The 20,928-nt window shown below is 37.9% G+C and overlaps 1 protein-coding gene across 42 annotated transcripts in view; it reads right to left on the bottom strand.

Moving 5' to 3' along the window:
- Positions 1-20,928, bottom strand: part of DTNA (dystrobrevin alpha) — a 414,394-nt gene that overhangs the window by 117,893 nt on the left and 275,573 nt on the right. For 32 of the 42 annotated variants that reach the window (XM_054671771.2, XM_054671775.2, XM_054671758.2 and 29 more), the window contains 2 exons: positions 17,255-17,322; positions 7,300-7,380 (listed from right to left, as the gene is read on the bottom strand). In XM_054671771.2, the coding sequence (XP_054527746.1) occupies positions 7,300-7,380; positions 17,255-17,321 (148 nt within the window). In that variant the 5' untranslated portion in view covers position 17,322. Of the gene's footprint in view, positions 1-1,231; positions 1,351-7,299; positions 7,381-16,010; positions 16,142-17,254; positions 17,323-20,928 lie in introns of all 42 variants that reach the window. The other 10 variants (XM_063795604.1, XM_063795601.1, XM_063795603.1 and 7 more) reach the window with 2 other exon arrangements.

The following is a 20,928-nucleotide window of genomic DNA, read 5'->3' as shown; positions in this document are numbered from 1 at the left end:
AAATACAAGAGTCTATGTTCTTGAGCAGTGTGGTTGATTCCTGGTGCGTGGTGTCACATACTTTCTCCTAGTTATTCAAACATGAATCCAGGGGCTGCAGTGAAGGGATTTTGCAGATGATATTATGATCCCAAATTAGTTGACCTTAAAACATGGATATCATCTGAGTGGGCCTGATATAAACACACGAGTCGCTGAAAAGCAAGGAGTCTTCTCTGGCTAGTCATAAATGGGGAAGTCAGAGAGGACACTCTAGCTGGGCTGGAAGAAGCCACAAACACCCATGCCCTGAGCAGCCCACAGGGGCCATGAGGCAAAGAATAAGGGAGGCTCTAGGAACTGAAGGTAGTCTCCAGCTGACAGCCAGCAAGGAAACGGGGCCCCAATCCTACAACCACAAGAAAATAACACTTTCCCACAATGAATGCACTTAGAAGAGAACCTTGACCCCAACATGAGAATCACAGACCCAACCAGCACTTTGATTTTAGTTGAGTGTAAAGCTAAGCCGAAAACCCAGCCATGCTGCATTGGATTTCTGACCTACAAAAACTGTAAGATAATAAATGCGTGCTTCTTTAAGCTGCTAAATTGATGGTAATTTGTTACCAAGAATAGAAAATTCATAGTGGCAGCTAAAAATCCACATATTTAAACATGAAGCAGGGAAGAGGAAAATACTGATATACTAGTTGGAAGAAAAATGAGTGGAATATTAGTGTTTACTACTAAAAACATAGCTCAAGGCTACTCCTGCCACATAAGACCAGCGTTCTTCTAGTCACCTGACTGGTGAGAAATGAATCTAGTGGAGCATATTCATTCATTCATAGAATATTGATTCAGGACCGACTAGTTATATGGGACTCACTTGGCTTACTTTTATAGTGATAGAGAAACATTTAGGTAAAAAGGTAACTGCATTTTTTCGGTTCACAAGAAATTCGAAAAGAAATTTAGAGACAGTAACATAGAAAAAGCAGGTGTTCTAACTTAACATATCTGAATGAAGGATACCTTTAAAATATTTCAATTACTAGAAAAAGAGTATGTTGAGAAACTCTGACAGCCCAGATATAATTATAGACCTTTTCTCCTCTTTGCCTTTTAAACAAAATTTTAATTAAATTTTAGTTGATATGACTAACAGAAAGAAAATTCAGGCTGTAACCAGTAGGACTAAAAGATGGTGCAATGTTAGCTGTGGGTGTAGGATAGAATATTCCCTTGCCTTCTTAATTTTGTTCCTACTATTAAACAGGAGGGATTAGATATTTCTGATTTATTTCTCTTGTTGTCCTTTGTTGTTCATGAATTTAGGGCTGCATTTCATTGACTCCGAAGTAATTTCTGAAAAAAAAAAAAAGATCTGCTGACATTACAGGGTATCTGGATCATTAACCACGTCAATGCTGACCAAGGAAATAATGTTATAGTAGAAATAGCTATTTGTCTAAAATAAAGGCTGAGATGATGCCATTTTATATATCCTTATAAGAGTTTATGGGGTATTAATTTTTGTGGAAAGTTAACAAAAAATCTGGAAGCTGAAGAGAAGACTATTGATTAGAAAGGATTATTTAAAATATTATTTGTATTCTTTGTTCTGCTCCATTCCTCCTAGAATATCAAATAATCAACTTGGTGTCCCCTAATTTTTTAGAAACACTCATTCTTTTATTCTGTTAGAGAATGTGCTAGTTACATCATGGGGAAGGTATGGCAGGGTAAAAAGATGAATGGTAAGGGGAAGAAGCGATTTGGAAAGGAGAACCCTTTGACTTAAAAAAAAGATGGGTTTTTACAAGTGTGTTTTTGTTTTTGAGAAGGAGTCTCGCTCTATCACTCAGGCTGGAGTGCAGTGGCACGATCTCAGCTCACTGCAAGCTCCACCTCCCCGGGTTCACGCTATTCTCCTGCCTTAGCCTCCCAAGTAGCTGGGACTACAGGCGCCCGCCACCACGCCCGGCTAATTATTTGTATTTTTAGTAGAGATGGAGTATCACCATGTTAGTCAGGATGGTCTCGATCTCCTGACCTTGTGATCTGCCCGCCTCGGCCTCCCAAAGTGCTGGGAATACAGGTGTGAGCCACCACGCCTGGACTTACAAGTGTCTTTTATAGCAGGGATTGGTCAACATTCTTTTTGTGGACCAAGGGACAAAATCAGGGATATTATATCAGTACATACATAACAAGAGAGAAAAAGAATTTACACAACATTTTTACTGAAGTTAAATATCCAATAATTGGGTACATTAAGAAAATGCTGGCCTACCAATGAGAAGAATGTAATTCTTGGCCAGGCACAGTGGCTCATGCCACCTGGCCTGGCCAACCTGGTGAAACCCTCTCTCTACTAAAAACACAAAATTAGCCGGGCGTGGTGGTGCACACCTGTAATCCCAGTTACTTGGGAGGCTGAGGCAGAAGAATCACTTGAATCCGGGAGGCAGAGGTTGCAGTGAGCCAAGATCACACCATTGCACTCCAGCCTGGGCAAAAAGAGCAAAACTCCACTCAAAAAAAAAAAAAAAAAAAAAAAAGAATATAATTCTTCTTGGGAGTATGCATTTTTAAAAATTGGGGTTACAAGTTAGTGTTCCCTGTTATCAAATCGATTACAAATATTCATCTATAAAATCCATTAGTTCATTCTCTATAAAAAAGTAGGTTCTGGGCCTCATTTAGTTCATGGGTGACAGTGGCCTCTTGTTCAGAGTCCTTTTAGAATCCCGGGAACTGACTATTCTCAGCATACATTAGGAATTGAACAGAAGAAAATAAACATGAATGTCAGTGATAGGAACCAGTTGTCCACATGGAAAATCATAAACAAAGTAGGCAAGGGCTGTGGGGAAAGAACTATAGGGAATTAACCAACATTTATGAAATTTGGATTTAGATAATAGATAAAAAAGAAATCTCCTGAAAACCTACACAGTCTGTGCTGTATGCAGACAATATTCATTTTTTTCTAGGTGATAGTTTTACAACAGCCGTTTTTGTTTTTTCCTCCTTTATGTAGTTTTAAAACTTAGTTTTGCTAGTATACGCAATAAATTTTAAATAAGGTATGGACCTAAAAGTAAACAATCTATTTTCACTTAAGATCCACTGATTTCTACGAAGTAAATACTATAATGAGTTTCTGCTATTGTTTGAATGTTTGTGCCCCACCAAATTCTCATGTTGAAACTTAATCCCTTAATGTGATGGTATTACCAGGTGGGGACTTTTAGCGGGTGATCAGGACTTGAGGGCAGAGCTTTCATGATGGGGATTAGTGCCCTTATAAAAGAGGCCCCAGGCCAGGCGTTGTGGCTCACACCTGTAATCCCAGCACTTTGGGAGGCCAAGGCGGGCAGATCACATGAGGTCAGGAGTTTGAGACCAGCCTGACGAACATGGTGAAACCCTGTCTGTACTAAAAATACAAAATTAGCTGGGCGTGGTGGTGCATGCCTGTAATTCCAGCTACTCGGGAGGCTAAGGCAGGAGAATTGCTTGAACCTGGGAGGCGGAGGTTGCAGTGAGCCGAGATTGCACCATTGCACTCCAGCCTGGGAAAAAAGAGTGAAACTCTGTCAAAAAAAAAAAAAAAAAAAGCCCCAGAGGGCTGCCTTGCTTCTTCCACCATGGGAGGACACAGTGAGAAGGGGCCACCTATGAACCAGAAGGCTGCCCTCCCTAGATACCAAATCTGGTAGTGCCTTGATTTTGGATTTTCTAGCCTCCAGAACTATGAGAAATAAATGTTGTTTATAAGCCACCCAGTTTATGGTATTTTTGTTAGAGCAGCCCGACACTTTCCAATAAAAAATGCACTTCCAAATATGCTACCTACATTTTGTTTCTTATTTCTTTCATTGTAGGGAAAAACTCCATTATAAGGTATCATAATTTATTGTGGGTTAGGTTTATTGCAGACTAAAATTACTTTCCTCTAATCAGCGAATATATTCAATGTTGACTAATGTTATGTCATGTAAACATCGCTGCTTCTGGTTGGCTAATTTCTAGAAGGAAGGTTTCAACTTTGATTAAGATAAGCCAAGATCAATTATGTAAGCATTTTACAAATACCTCTGAACATCACAACTGTTGCATTTATTGTTAGAAAGGAAAACTTTGCAAAGACATATAGTACTTGCATTTAATGCCTCTGATCAAGGTAGAAACAATTTTTAAAACCTTAATTTAGCAAAGCATTCAAAATATGCTTGTTTTTCTTCCTTGGGCCTTAACTTTGTCTAATTTTGTAGAATGTAATATCTTTTCTCATCCTGAAATACAGGAATTTTATAAGGTACATTGTAAAATAAATAAGACTTTCCTGATATCTCCTTCTCTAGGAAAGTCCTACCAGTGACCCTCACCCCCAACAAGTCAGGGCACTGACTACCTGAAGCTCTCACATACCATGTACATATTTCTATCATTATCTTTCTACATGGTTTTATAAATCTGCTTAAAAGCCCACATTCTCAGTTAGATTTTGAGCAAATTGAAGGAAGGGATTGCATGTCATTCATCATCACACTATCCTTGGTACCTAGCACAATGTCAAACACATAGCAGGAGCTCATTATACACTTAACTGAATTAAGAGGTCAATGAATGGACAGACTGAAGGGCCACTGGACAGGTATAAGCTTCTATTTTCACCCAGGGATGGATTAGCATCCTCACTTCTTCTCTACTGTTTTTCAAGAAATTCCAAGACAATTCTGGATGCAGGATAAGGATGTGGACCAGAAAAGAACAGAAAGAGGAAAAGGAAATGCCCAAGAATGAGAAAGTACCTTTCTCAGAGAGCAGGAGGCATGGGATAAGGCCTGTGGACCACAGCTGCGGACAACACAGTGTGTCCACTTTAATGTTGAGTGGGGACAACACAGTGTGTCCACCTTAATGTTGAGTGCAGTGTCGCCAAGTCCCTGATTCCCTGAGCCCTTCCTTCCTTTCCTTTTCCTTTTCCTTTCTTTCTTTTCTTTGTTTTCCTTTTTTGCTGTTTTTTTTGGGGGGTTCCTTCTTACCATTTTGTAGTCTTTTATTGGAAATCTCTAGCTCTCCTGAAAGGAGCCTAAGGAAGGCTCCGCTTGGCAAAGCTCTAAGGAGGACAGAGTGCCTACCACTTACCCTCTGCCTTCCCCTCCAATTCTGAGGCCATTGTAGTGGTAACACATGATAAGAACGTGGGACAATCATATCCCTTTTAATTGCTGAAAACACAGAGATTCTTCCTTTTATTTGTAATCTGGGTGATGTGCTTGAAGGGGAAGAGGAAACTTCTTCTGTGGGAACATTTTCCTTGGCCCCTATCGCAAGCAGTGGAAATGGCTTTTATTGACTCATTAGGACTACAAATACAGTAACAAATTCTTTCAACATCTGTAATACTTTTCTCACTACTCATTTTAGATTGCTTTAGCTTCCTGTGAGGAGTCAAAACACATATATGATGTGTGACCAATGCTATGGTTTGAATGTTTGTCCCTTCTAAAACTCGTGTTGAAACTTAACCCCCTGTGAGGCAGTGTTGAGAGGCGGGGCTTTTAAGAGGTGATTGGTCATGCGGGCTCTGCCCTCATGAATGGATTAATCCATGAGTAATCACAGGAGTGAGGCTGGTGGCCTTATAAGAAGGGGAAGACAGACCTGAGTTAGCATGCTCAGCCTCCTTACTATGTGTGCCCTGTACCATCTTGAGACTCTGCAGAGAGTCCCACTAGTAAGCAGACTCTCACCAGAGGCAGCCCCTTGACTTGGACTTCTGAACCACCATAACTGTAAGAAATAAATTCCTTTTCTTTATAAATTGCAAAGTTTCAAGTATTCTGTTATAAGCCACAGAAAATGAAAATAAGACAACCAACTTATATTTTTCTTCCATCCCCTCCTTCCCCAAACTTCAGCCCCATTTTTAGCCACTGGGGCTGGGGAATAAGATGTAGATGAGAAACTTGAGGAATAGATGTGTACTTTGCATCCTCACAGTCATGATTAGCTGTAAGCCTAGAAGCCTGGGGCTGAGGTGACCTGCCCAGGGCCCTAGGAAACACCTTCTAGAGACTCTGAGAGGGTAGACACGTGGTGATGCCTGGTTTCTACCCTTACCATGAGTCTAATTACCATGCCAGTTATCGTAGAACTATGTGTATGTATCAGGAGAACATTACGGTTTTCATTTTTAAAAATTCATCCAATATTAATTAAAAAATGAGACTTTTTTAATAAGTAAACTTTTAAAAAGAAAAGAAAAAGTTCTTACATATGAACTATGAATCAATATTTTTTTCCAAGAGAAAATGGATATGGTAATACAATGGAAGTGTTGACCCAGCAGAGAATAAGACTGCTCATTGTGACTAGTGATCTAGCTTATTGCTTACACTTTTAAATTTGAAAAAAAAACGGGAGCAAGTTCCTTTGTTTCTTTAAGTATTGTCTCTTTTCTTATTTTTGTCTGATGTAAACAAATGTGGTTAAAACTCTGACACAAAGAGCTAATTTTGTTCTTTCAGAAAAAAACTTAAATGTTTTCCAAAAGCTTTAAAATATTTTCCTGTGCTTGTAAAAGAAAATACAAATATAAGGGGGATTTAATGTTTGATATTTTATAAAGTTCTTGGAAACCATTTTTATTTTATTTTATTATTATTACACTTTAAGTTTTAGGGTACATGTGCACAATGTGCAGGTTTGTTACATATGTATACATGTGCCATGTTGGTGTGCTGCACCCATTAACTCGTCATTTACATTAGGTATATCTCCTAATGCTATCCCTCCCCCCTCCCCCCACACCACAACAGGCCCCGGAGTGTGATGTTCCCCTTCCTGTGTCCATGTGTTCTCATTGTTCAGTTCCCACCTATGAGTGAGAACATGCGGTGTTTGGTTTTTTGTCCTTGCGATAGTTTGCTGAGAATGATGTTGGAAACCATTTTGATGGCACTGCATTTATGATACCAAGGTTAGAGAAAAGAAGAAAAACATCCATCCAGATTTAAACCATTTCGAGGTCAGAATTATATTGTATATGTATCCAGAGGTTCATCCTTTTAGTATGAACTAAACGGTTCATATGCTTTAGTATTTAAGCATTTTCAGATTTCAAGACTACTTAGGAGTCATCTCTACCATTTGTGCATCATAATACCCCTTTTATTGTTGTGTAAACATATATAACAATATTAGCAATATTTGTAAGAGAATCTAGTTTAATAAACTTAGTACCAAATGTAAACTATAGGATTCATGATGGTAATTAGTCCAAACAACTGGCATACTTACAATTGCATTTCTTCTGAACAAACCTAAGCTTGCATGCTGTTCTGTAGGTGGAGAGTCGGATGCGATCCAGATCTTGAGCCCCTAGTGCGGGGAAAAAGGACACATAAGGTATGCCATGTGTGCAGAAAGAAATTTACAATGTTTACAAATAAAACAACTGCAGATATGATCCTTACCCCTAATTTTATTTTTATTAGAATATAAATATAACTTTAAGACTTGAACAGGTCTGTCCTATTCAAGGACAAGTTCCTCAGGTTCTAGGGAAAAAGAGCACACACATGTAATCAACATTGGAGATTAGGTTGTAAACCATATTCTTGGATCAAGAAACACGATGTCATCCCTGTTGTGTCCACCACTTCTGAAAACAGTCTGCTCAAGCTGTGACCTACAGTGAAACAGCTAGATGATATAGATACTATCATCAAATAAGCATTTAAAGTGCATTGCTATTAGTCATTAGAATGTGGCTGTTAGGTGACCATGTACTGACTGCTGAGCATCTTCTCTGTGTGCCCTTAGGCCAATTGCTTTTAGAGCTTCAATTTTCTCACTTGGAAGATAGGGATGGTGATAATAATAGTACTTATTTCACAGGACTGTTGTAAAGATAAATGAGTGAATATATCTAAGGCACTTAAACACTGTCTGGCACACAGTAAATGCTGCATAAGTATTCATTTTTATTACTAACAACTTTCTTGTGATCCTTCCTGTCAATCTCAGAGGAAGAGATGCCTTTCTAAAACAACCTTTCTTTTACTGTGGCTTCCAGTTCCTTCCTAACTTAGAGGGAACACATTCCCTATATTCTTAAACTACTTTCCTTATTTCACTCTCCCACTTAGGAGTCCAGCATGGCTCCTGATGCCCAGAACATCAGGTCTAAAAGCTCTGCTCAGAATCCAAGCTCATCTGCAGTTTCTTTCCAGCTTACTTGCCTAACAACATTGCCCACTACTTTCTACCACAGAATCTCTCGTAGGCTTGGTCAGTCTCATCTCAATACCCTGCAGATGGGCTGCTTGTTACATCAAGACCTGAGCTCCTAGTATTCCTCCCACCCTCCTTTGAATGAGTTAATCTCTAGACTTTGTCTAGAACACATTAGACTATCAATAAATGTCTGCCTTTCTCCATTTCTACATATTTTCTTTTTCTAAGCCCATGTTTATGGTCCATAACAGATATAAAGGCATGTATTGAACTTTTATCTTTACCAGTCATATACTAATAAAATGTGCTATGCGAATCCTTTAGAGTAAAACAGAATAGAAAGTAAATGAACTATCCTGGAAGCAATTATATTAGAAGGCCAATTAAGTGCTTTCCCAGTGAAACTCAGCATGAATTAGCAAGTGTCCCTCACTAGGGGATTTAGCATTTCTTCAACTCAAACCGATATCTTCAGATTCACTTAAAGTGTTGCCAATAGTCCTATTACTTTGTGATTTTACAAAGCAGATCATTAAACGGTCACTCTTAATAAAGCTTATTATTTGACAAACAGGCTTAGTGACACTGAGCACTTGAGGGATCAAAGAGATGGGGAACTACCCTCACCCAATGCAGGAATTCCCTTAGAAATGTTCTCAAGAGATGAACATTTAGCCAATGGCCATGTAGGATTATTTCCAATGATAGAGAAGATTATTACTTGTGAAAATAAATGAACTTTAAAGGAAGTAAAATTTAACTCTGTCACTTCCCAGTTGTGTGAGTTTCACCAAGTTTTTCCTTGGCATCTCAATTTCCTCATGGATTAAGCGAGATAACAATATCAACTTTACTGGCTGGTAATACACAGATATAAAGTCTTGACTTCTGCACTGAGAACATAATGACCACTTAACAGTAAATGGGCCCCTTAAGAGGCTTCATGTGCCATTTCTGAACAAAAATATGTGACAGAAATTTCTTTTTTATATTTGAGCTTTGATTTACCTCCCTGTAACTTCAACCTATTTGATCTAGTTTCCCCTGGAGTCACATACTCTTTTCTCCCTGCCATTTGAGAATTCATTTATGAAATATTGCAAAGCAGCTACATTATCATTATTAGCATCCTCATTACCATCTGAAAATTATGTGCAACAGTCCTTGTCATCATGGACTTTAAAATTTAGCTGGGGAGGTAGCTTCTCCTTGACTTTTTTTAGGGTAAAAGATGTTCAACTCCACAGCCATTTCAGGTATACTGTTTATCTGTCTGGTACCCAGTAGGGCTTCAATTAATGGCAGTTGTTATTATTATTTTCATTATGATCAAGCATGGTTTGAAACCCTTAAACATTCTAGTCACCCTGTTCTGTGACTGGCTAATATCTCTTTAAAATTAGGTGTCCAAAATTAATCCAAATAGCTATTGCTTTACCTGTATAGAATATACAGAAAGCAATTATTACTACCTTTGATAAGGACTCCTAACTAATGTGATCTTTTTTTAAAAATAGACGGCTCATTATGCCAGCTTTTATTAAGTTTGAAGTTAATTAAAAAACTGCTTTGAAAAATCATATGCACTTCTATATAAGTCAAATCTTTTCTATTTGCTATTTAAATGCCTATTTTGGAGCTAAGGGTAGGACGTCATATTTATCTGGTTAGTTACTTTTAAAATTTAGCTCATACTAGGAACTTTTCTGAATCTTTTAAAATTCTTAAGTTGTCACTCGAACTTCAAAAATCTTTCCTAGTTTCATGCCCTCTGTAAATGTGACTCGTGGGGAATGAGCTCTCTAGGATGCCCGATAACCAGAGACAGAGAGACTTTTAGAAATACCTGAATGCTAAATCTGCCTTTGCTCCCAGATGAGGATGTACTTTTATTGGTGCTAAGTTTGGCTCAGCAATCAGGAGAGTCTCAATATCTGTAAATAATCACTTAAAAGAAAACATTAGGGGCACAGATTATTTGTGTAAGTTCTTCAAGCATAATGATTTAAGCTCCAGATGAAAAAATGTTTGTGATGTGGCACATAGTTAAGTTTCTCAGTTTCTGCAAGACCTTACCCTCTGAGCACAGTAACCCTGGCACCTCTGCACTTTCCTCTGATTGAAGTCCTGGGGGAAATATGGCAAAGGTGCACTTCTCCAGGATGCAGTAAAGAGGGACGTAGAGATGCTGCTTTGGGCCTGAAGTGCATTGACTGCTCTCTCCTGTCGTATCACTGTGTGGACTTAACTGACCCTGTGTTTTGTTCAAGAATCAGGAAGAGGTCTGTAGGTCTATAAATGCTGTATAAATTCTTCCTGGCTGATGATGTAAGCCCTGAATATTAAAAGGGATGTGGTGAACAATACAATTTAGTGTGTCAGATATAGCAGCACACAACCGTGCACAATCAATGTATGTGTTAGCTGCAGGATCCATCCAGAAAGGGACCAGAAGAAGCTGGGCTGAGATATGATACATAGCCTCTTACTCTGTTTATCTGCCTTGTCAAAATAAATGTATTTTTCTTTGCCCCAGCAAACAATGAACTTAACCCAGTTTTACATGTGTGGTCTTTTCTTGAAAGTTTATAAACCCAAAAACCTACTTTGGGATTAGTTCTGTGTCTTCATTCGAGTCATTGATTAAAACCAAGGACCAGAACAGGTCCACAAACAGAGCCTTCCAGGATACTACTAGACGCCTTCCTCCAAGTTGATAGACCCATTAGTTGTGGCTTTAGACATGGTCATGACATCCCCTATAAATCTACCTAACTGTATTGTGACCCACTCCACAATTCCCCAACACATGCACAGTCCAACAGCTTTGGTCAATATCTTGCTGAAATTAAGGTTAATTTTTATCAGATGGTATTTTTCTGATCTAGCAGTCTGGTAGTCTTATTAAAAAGCGTATTAGCTGACTTAATTTATCTATTAAAAAGATGGAATTTAAATAAATGAGTAAAGAAATAAAATCAGCAGGGCAATCTTTGCTTTTAGTATGTTGATATGTCTAGAATTACCACTATATTTTGGCCAAGATCTAAAAAACATCCATTTTGTTATGAAACTTATAACCAGTTCATACCCTAAACTCCAAAGAATCTATACTTTTTCTTTTTAATAAAAAAGTACAGAATTTTCTCGTTACTTTTTTTTCAATGTACTCTTCATTATTTTTCAAAATAATGGATAGTGGTTGTTTTCTGAATTATATCACTGGAATATAATTCATTAAATCTGGTGATTCAACTGATCTAAGTGATTTATTAGTTTTGCTTCATACTAATACAGTGGGGGATGGCATACATAATTAAGAGTTGAGATAAATACTATTTTCTCTACTTCTACATATATTTGAAACTTTTCATAATAAAAAAACTAAAACAAATTTATTTAAGGCAACTTAGTGCTCTTGCACCGTCTCCTCAAGCCTCTTGTACCCATCTCATAGTTGGAAGGAAGTAATAAATAGGACAGCAAAGACACAGATTGTTTACACTGTTATCAACAGCAGTTTTTCCTTTCTTTAGCCCTTTCTGAAAAGATTCTCTTTATTCTCTTCTCCCTCTGTCCCTACTTCCCTCTCTCTCCCTCTCTCACTCCCTTCTTTCCTTCCACCTTTTCCCTACCCATTCATTTGTTCATTCAACCAACCAATCAACCAACAAATCAACGAACCAGTCTTATCTAACTTTTGGTTTTAGCTTTTGCACTCTGAACATTTTCACACAATTTTTATATGTTTTGCCTTCTATATTTTGATAGCTCATTATAAAACCTTCTATTAATATATAGCCATTTTGATTCTTAAATATCTCATTCATTTAAAAGTTTTGCTCAATACATATTTCCAGAATAAAAATGAAGCCTATGATGAACCTGCTGCCTGAACTCTGCCACGCTTTATCATTGGCTCTGTGTGTGTGTGTGTGTGTGAAGGATGGAGGGAGAGAGAGAGATACTGAGAGAGAGAAAGAGAGAGATACTGACAGGAAGATAAAGGAGTTTGGGGGTAAAAAATGATTGCTACCTTAGGTAGCTGAGTGGAATAGAGTATCCCTCATTGAGCTAAGTAAGGTACAAACAGGGAGGAATAGGTTTGTTGATGGGTGAAGACAGTTTTGGGCTAAAGAGTTTGAGTTGCTTGTAAGATGTCCAAATAAGATATCCACAGGACAGTTGGATATAGGGATTAGAGCTTTAGTATATTCCAGAAATTATCAACAAGCACACAAAATGTAGTAGTGTGCTTGACTGGGCCAAGATTGCCAACAGGAGACTCTGTGCACAAGTAGGGCTATTCTATATTTCTAGTGACAAAATGAGGCACAAACTTGGGAATAGGAGTGCTCTCCCCACTTCTGAGCTGTGTCCAGCTGCTTGGCAGTTGTTCAAAGACCGCAGGCTTTGGGAACACTAGAAGGCAGCCGCCTTGGCAGGGATGATAGGTATTTTTGTGATGGGCACTATTAGTGGAGTGACAATGAGCCCTCCTCAGACTGCTTCATTAGCAGAACACTTGACGACAAGTAGGCAAGGCTGGAAGGGAAGTTTAGTTTATGTGCTGCCTATTTTGGATAAGCTGGTTCATGAGAAATGAGAGTTGTTTTGGGGGACTCTGAACACTCAAGGGTTATAGCAATAAAGGTAAAGGCTTGAGAGAAAGACAAATTGTATATGGAGACAACTGGTCAAGAAGAAATCTTTAAATTCTCTGACTTCAGTGTCTACAGGGTACTAAGAGACAGAAAAAGAGAAGTAGAGGCGACAGAAAAAGCAGGAGACTATGTTAGGGTGATGACATAGAGAGAATTTCTGGGGTGGCGATCCATGGTGTTAATATCTTAAAAAGACTGAGGACCATGAGAAATGAAGAAGCAAGTGAAAACAGTCACCGTATCCATGAACCTACGGTGGTGGGGTCATTCATGTCATTTTTCTGAATTTTTGAGATCGGTTTTCTTAAACTCATAGTGTGCGTTTCAAAATCATGCCCTAGGTTCCTTTCCAATCGTGCATGTGCCGACTTCAGCCAACACTCTCAAGGATGGCCTGCCTTCAAATAATTCAACAGTACTTAGGCCGGGCACAGTGGCTCAAGTGGTAATTCCAGCACTTTGGGAGGCCAAGGTGGGTGGATCACTTAAGATCAGAAGTTTGAGACTAGCCTGGCCAGACATGGTGAAACCCAGGGTGTCTCTACTAAAAATACAAAAATTAGCCAGGTGTGGTGGTGCACCTGTAGTCCCAGCTACTTGGGAGGCTGAGGCACAAGAATCGCTTGAACCGGGAGGCGGAGGTTGCAGTGAGCTGAGATCGTGCCACTGCACTCCAGCCTGGGCGACAGAGTGAAACTGTGTCTCAAAACAAAAGCAAAAACAAAAGCCAAAAATGGTATTTGTTGAGTAGTTTCATTTGCCTCCTTTTGATTTCAAGTCCTGTCTCTGCTGACAGGCCGGTGGCATCACTCTCATTTCTCCCCAGGACCTTCCTTACCTTGTTAGGCAGCCTTCAATGTTCTCAAAGTGTGTTTTCCAATCACTTCCCTTCCATTAAAACCTACCCATCCTGTGCCCAATCGGCTTTTAAACAAGCCTTGATTCAGCATCTAAGGGGAATGGATTTGAAGGTACATGTCCTAGGTCTGTCCCTAAAAAGGAGTTCACAGCAGTGAGTGGTGTGGACATGTTCACAAGTAACTACCACATAAGGCTAAGTAAATGTGCTCTGAGAGTAAAAAAACGGAAAAGGAGAGTTTAATTCCAAGAACAAACAATTTATTCTGTTAAAAGTCAGTCTGATAAACTTATTTAAGCTGCTAAACTTATTTGATGGCTGAAAAAGCCAAGGTGAGGATGACGTTTATATTTAACTAGAGGGTTTTTTTGTTTTTTTCAGCTTTAATCCAAGGTACTAAGCAAACTGATAATTAAGGCATTATTGTGAAGAGAATTTTTGGTTAAGGGAGAACTTGTACAGAATTTCTTAAATCAAAGTAGGTGGTCACCCAATTTTTTATATAAATCTATTTTTTTCTGTTTGTTTTTTAGTCTATGCTTCTCTTAATTTCATTTCTTTGCTGTTTCTTCCTGCTTCTGCTGCTTATAGTAATGAGCTAAGAGTGAATGTTTAACACATATGTGCTGCAATCACCTGAATTTGCCAAACTTTCTTATCAATTTTTCTTATCAATTGCTCTCTGTTCTTTACCTTTTCTAAGACCTAGACCTCCTCAACTTGCCTAACTTTAGATAGACTTCTTCCTTGCTCTAGGCTTCTGACCTCTGTTTTCTTATAGCATTTACTTTAGAAAACTTTTCATTGTAAATTCTTTCTCTGCCCCTTTGAGATGTAAATATCTTGCCAAGTTTACAACCCAGGAATGTCTTTCTCAAGAACCTGGGTGCCAGCCCTTTGAAATATAATAATTGAAGGACTTATCACCTCTATCTCCAAGTCTTATCAGGAGGGTAGAAGCCTAACTTTTAAATGTGACAATTAGCAAACAGATGGCCTAATCACATTGACCAATCTCCTCCCTGAAGTCCTCCAGTATTTTTCCCCAGTGCTTAAAGTACTTCCTGCCTTTTCTTCCAGGGAAGTTGAGTTCAGTCTTTCTCCCTTGTTGCAACAGTCTTGGATAAAAGTCTTCCCTGCCTGTTTAACTCTGGCCATTACAACTTTTCTTTCACATTTCTAATTTCTAAAGCAAAGAATCTCATTGGCACTTTCTTTTGTTGTTTTTTCTTTAAATATTTCTATATAATACTTAGATGAGAAGATTTACAAGTCTAGTCCTTTTTTGCTCCCTGTCTAGAAAGCACAGATTCCTAGAAGTTACTTTTTGAATCTTGATGTCAGTCTTCTCTGATAAGAGTTTCCTTTCCTTTCTTTGGTGTGCTGCTGATACAGCTGGGATACCCATATATTTTTCAACCATTTAACACATTCTCAGTGATATTACCTTTCTCTTTTGTATGACAGTCTACCTGTCAAAATCAATTGCTCCCTTTGAAACCAGACAATTGTTTTATCCAGCCGAATCCTACTTATTGTGGATGTGCCCTACTTAGTGCTGATATAAACATGTTGCTCAAACTAATGAATTATTAAGGTCAGATGTATTTAGCTGTTTTTGCCAACATTTGAGTTGGAACACCCAGGGAGGAAAGATACATATTTGTTTGGCTTGTTTATCTATTCTGACCGTTAATCACAAGAACTCACAGAACTAATAAAGCTGCAAGACATCACTGTGATGTTTCTATGAAAACACAAAGTTATAATTTGGGAACTGAATGCACGATTTTCCTAAGTCTCTGTCACTTGAAGAAAAACTTAGAGTTGTCTTATTTCTATGTCTCTAAAAATCATATCGAGCTTTCTTTGAGTTGGGCAATTTTAATTCAATAGACATTTGTAACATATGTATTTGTCTGAGCCAGGCACTATATCAGGTTCAGAAAGCACTGGGATACTTAAACTCAAAGAAGGATTTACAAAATCATTGAATAAGCATACTTTTATAGTTCTTACAGTGTGCTGTCTGATACAGTCTTTAGTGTTATAATGATAAGTTCAAATATTTTTCCCCAGATTTTATTGCCTTTTTATGGTAAATATTTTTTTTCTACTGTGTCTGAGAAGATATTGTCCCATGATGTCTTATAATATAAGACATAATTTTATGCCTTTTTAATATAAGAATGTGCTGTTGGAGGATACCTGTGCTGCTTTGGATTTTGTTTAGATGGACAGGTACTCACTAGGCTCCTTGCTCTGTTGGATTTGTAACTGCACAAAGGTCACAATTCCAGGTGAAGACACAGTACCACACATGGGGTCTAGGAAATTGGAAGGCTTGGCTGAAACTCTCCCAAACACTCTAAGCACATCTCTAAAAGTGGAAAAAGCAAGGAACACGACTGAGATTCCCCACATCAATTTTAATTTTCTTTCCTCCTTGTTAGTTCTAATGCTATCTTGGTACCACGAGATTATTGGGGAATGATAAAGGAAAATATGAATCTTACTATCTGGGACTTTCCTTTTTCTGTTCTGACCCTCATTCTTGCCAGTCACTTCCAATCTTTAGTAGAAACCTAATTTTGTCTACTGCCTTCTTAGGGAAAAAGGCTTACCACTCACTCTTGCTCATCCTCATTCCGTATGCAGGAAGAAGAGATAAAAAGACATGAAGAGAACCATGCTTTTTCCTTTATAATATTCAACTTGAGATGTGTGGTTTTCTCCCTAATGTCAAGTTCTTTTTCTTTATGAATAAGAAAAATGGTCTACAAGGGAGATGCTACCAACCAATTACTTATACAGCAACTGTGCACTTACATAAACCAATAGCCTTTATTGAATAGATTCTTCACTGGAGTCAGTAACTTAGTTTGGTTTCCCTTGTGTAGCAGGTCAACTCTAAGCTCCTTTTATCTTTTATTTTCCTTAGTATTTTTAAAAAAACCAGTTTGCAGAATAGATTCTCCTCTTCTACATGAGGTCTGAATGACAGTTTATAGTTTGGTCCAGTAATTGTGCCTAACTTCTCCTTTCCACATAAACATATGGTATCACTTTGCAGGGAAGAAAGTCAATAATTCATTTCAAAAATTTTATCTAGTGCCTACAATATGCCAGCTGCTGTGACAGTTCAGGGTGATGAACACAGACTTTAAAGTTTAGTGGACTGTATTAATGTCAACACTAAATAGTGTTTATCAACTGTCTGTGTATGTGCATATATGTGTGAATGTAAATATATAAATCTATAAACATTTTCTTCCACATAAAATAGACAGTCTAATAGCAAATTAGCATGAATTACTGACTAACTGAACTCTTACCAAGTAAGAAGTAAAAAAGGCCAAAATGTACACTTCATGAAAGGAACTTAGGATCCTAAGGAAAAGTACAAATATCATAAAGATAAACGGTTATTTCTAGCCTTTCCATGAGTATTCAATGGAAACTATAGGGTGTTCCTTAAAAGATCCATACTTACTCATCTCTGCAAACAGCTGTCTTCTTTCTGCCATGGTATTTCCTCTTTTCCCACTATCTTCAATCATTCTATGAGACAAAATAGTTACAATGCGTATTATCCTTATGCTATTGAGGCAACAAGCCATTTCTCTGTAATCGTACTTGCTGTACTTGTGACACAAACACATAGAAAACCTATTTAAAACTGTTTGTTTTAAAAAGTACAGCTTTAGTTTTACTAACCCAAATTGCTGTGCATATTTTTCCATATATATTATTGTTGTAGTTGTTGGAGGGGGGATAAAATTTTTATTGTCTAACATAAAAATAACTACTGTAGCAAATGACCTTGTGCTATAACTAAATACAACAATCTACCATCTGTTAGGTGACTCGTTTCCCATTCAGTTTCTCTTTCAATTTTAAGAATACCTATGACTGGAGAACAGATATTGTGGATCCCATTCAACAGATGATGAAACCAAGAGTCTGATGGACTTGGTGATGAAGGATGCAGACGTTTGGACTCTAAGACCAGTATGGCTTCCATCTCATCCTGTTGCCAGTTGTCCCTTATGCACTCAAAACCTCAATTTATAAACAGGTAATTTTCTAAATGTTCATTTCTAAGTTGAGTGTTTGGAACTTGCAACAGTTCCTGTATATAACAACTTCATGCAAGGTGGTTAGATTCAAATATCTTTCCTTAACCATACTATTGTCTGCAGTGGAACTATTTAAAATATACTACTAAAATGCCAACAGTTAAAACAGAGAATTAAAATGTGATAGAAAAAATAAACTTCAGCTTGAGGAAAAAGAAAATAATGAGAAAGTTAATGGATATGTTTAATCATGTAGAGGGCTTTGGGCTAAATATCAAGAGTTTTAGAGGCTGACGGATTTGACTTTTTATTACATCTAATTAAACTTTCAAAAACCAAAGTTTCCTCTCATGTGCACATATATAGATGCACACGTATGTCTACCACACTGACTTCTGCCTTGATTCTCCGGCATAGTTAACAAAAGGTGTAGCTGCATGGTTTTTTGCCTGTGGCTATGGCCCCTGCTCTTTCTCAAATCTAGGACTCTGTCCATGCTCTTTTTTGACAGGATTGTCCTCTCCCTATGCCAAGCTAACTTGCTGTCACCCTTCAAATCTCAGTTTGTCTATCTTCCTCTGAAATCTTCCCCAACTTTCTACAACTGCCTGGGTTTGGTGCCTGTCCTCTGCACCTCCACAACACACAATGCCTTTCAATTCTGAGCACTCACTCAACAAACAGCATGTTCACCACAAAAAATAAGTTGGTGAGGTGATGGATATGTTAATTAGCTTGACTGACTCTTCCTACAATGTATACACGGATCAACACATTACATTGTACCCCATAAATAAACACTATAATTATCTGCCAATTAAAAATAAACGAATGGAAACAAAACAAGCCTTTACTGAGTGCCTTTCATAGTCCAGGAACCCTACTACACTTTGAGTGCCCCACAGTGATCAAGCCAGGATCACACTGTCCTCTGAGTGCACTACAGTGATCAAGCCACAGTGCTTGTCCTCAAGGTGCTTATACTGTAGTGGCAGAGATACTGAAGCGTAAAAGCAATTAAGACACAATGAGGTAATTATAGCCATAGAAGTGGAAAGAAAGGTGTGACCATGAGAGGGGTTGATTTCCTGAGGATAAATTTAACAAAACTACAGCAGAAGACTGCTCAAAAGGTAATGAGCTGTGTACAAAATGACTCACCTGAGGGTAAAATTAAAAAAAAAAATTGGTGGTAAAAGTGATGTTTATCAAATTGGTCCAGTAGCCTGACCAGATGCTTTTATGGGTGAAGCACTATTTGCCCATTGCCAGGAAGGGAGGGAAGGACGTAGAGTAGCTTTGGTTTATGGAGTCAAGGGAAGAGTGTGCACATATTAACAATGGGTTAGATAATATACCAGGGACTATCCTAAATAATTATTGGAAAGGAGTAGAGTTACTAATGAAGCTTCATCAATTTGGTAACAATTTGTTGCTGAACATGGTCAAATACTTTCTTTTTATAAGATTTCACATACGCAGGTAAAGTTGATATATAGATCTAGAAAAAAACACTCCCTTCCTAATTCATATAACCTCATCTCCTTTATTTCAGAAGAAGTGGGTAGATAATACTGACTTTCACAAAATAGTATGAATATAGCTTCCAATTTTTATTTCAAGGGCTCAGAAGTAGACTTGAGGCAGTAAGAGAGATAGAGGATAGAACAAGTGATGTGTTCCTGGATCTATGTGTTAGAACGAGATGAAAAGAATGATTAAAAATAAATCACAAAGGATGGTAGTCTAGGGAGCTCTGACAGAAAATATCAGAGGTAAAGCCTGGCATCTGAACTTGCAGGCCTTGCTGCTTTTACTACTTGTTTTGCGGTGTTGTGACAACTCTACTCCTACTTAACACTTTGTCTGTTTCTCTGTAAGGTTTCGAGAGCACTAACCTCACATATCTTAATTCTTCACAGTGCCCAGCAAAGTCCAACCAACAAATGATACGGCCAGCTAGTATTTATTGAATAAATGAATGAAAGAGAAAAAAAAAGAGGAAAGAGAGAAAACAGCAAAACAAGCTAAGTTTGGTTTCCATGAAATGAACTTTCAATTATATTTCCCAAATCTGACTTACAGAAGTGTGAAATTCAAATTGTACTAGTTTCAGACATTAATTATTTGAAATGACAGAAACTAATTTACATTGCTTATAATCTAGGACCATACATTTTAAAGCAAAATCAAGTCTTATGAAGAAGTGGAAAAAGATGCAAAGTACACTGATGTCAACTTTTGTTCTATTCCTCATGTTTTTTTTTTATTAATTAACTTGTAAAAGAACCATCATTTGTTACACAATAGGTATTAATTCTCACTTCTAGGTCAAATGTGTACCTTGGAAGAGATAGAAAAATCTCTGTGGTATGAAATAATAGAAGGCACAGAATATAATTATAAATATAAGAGAAAAATAACACACTTCTCATTTTATCCCCAGAGTTTTCTGGAAAGTAGTGTAGTCAGATAAAATTGAGAATACTCACCTATTACCCATTGATCATAGTCATAATAGTAAAAACGGGAGGCCTGCTAGATTACACTTTACACTGATTCAATAGAGGGACTCTAGGACAAAGTAAGCTCATGAGTTCAACAGGCAGGGAACACCACTGTGGGCTCCTTGGTTTCCAATTTAACTCTGATCAATGGGATCTGAGACACACAATGCCTGACTACATTCTCACTGCCTTCGAAAGAGAGAAGAGCATGTCATTCTGTAGGGAAAGGAGCAGGTGCTTTTACAGAGAGCACTTTTGTTTCTGAAATGAGGGAAATTGACAAGGAGCTGTGCTTTTCATGAATTTCAGTACAACAACAGCTGCCCAAAGTCATATGGAGGAGGTGAAGGGGAAAATAACCCATCTGTGATGACACTAATGTGTACCACAGGGCACGTGGCTCACCGATGAGCCCAATTTGGTCAGTTGTTGTTGCTCCTTCATGTACATAAGATGCTTACAGCCTTAGATTTTACAAGAAGATTATATAAATGTCAAAAGGGTGAAAAGAACTAACAGTGATACATAAGTGATGAGCCCTGTCAGATGTTTCCTTTACTAAAGCTCAGTCCCACAAATTA

The sequence above is a fragment of the Pan troglodytes genome, chromosome 17 (assembly GCF_028858775.2).
Source record: "Pan troglodytes isolate AG18354 chromosome 17, NHGRI_mPanTro3-v2.0_pri, whole genome shotgun sequence".
NCBI classification, from domain to species: Eukaryota; Metazoa; Chordata; class Mammalia; order Primates; family Hominidae; genus Pan; species Pan troglodytes.
This window is presented reverse-complemented; position numbering and strand designations above follow the sequence as displayed.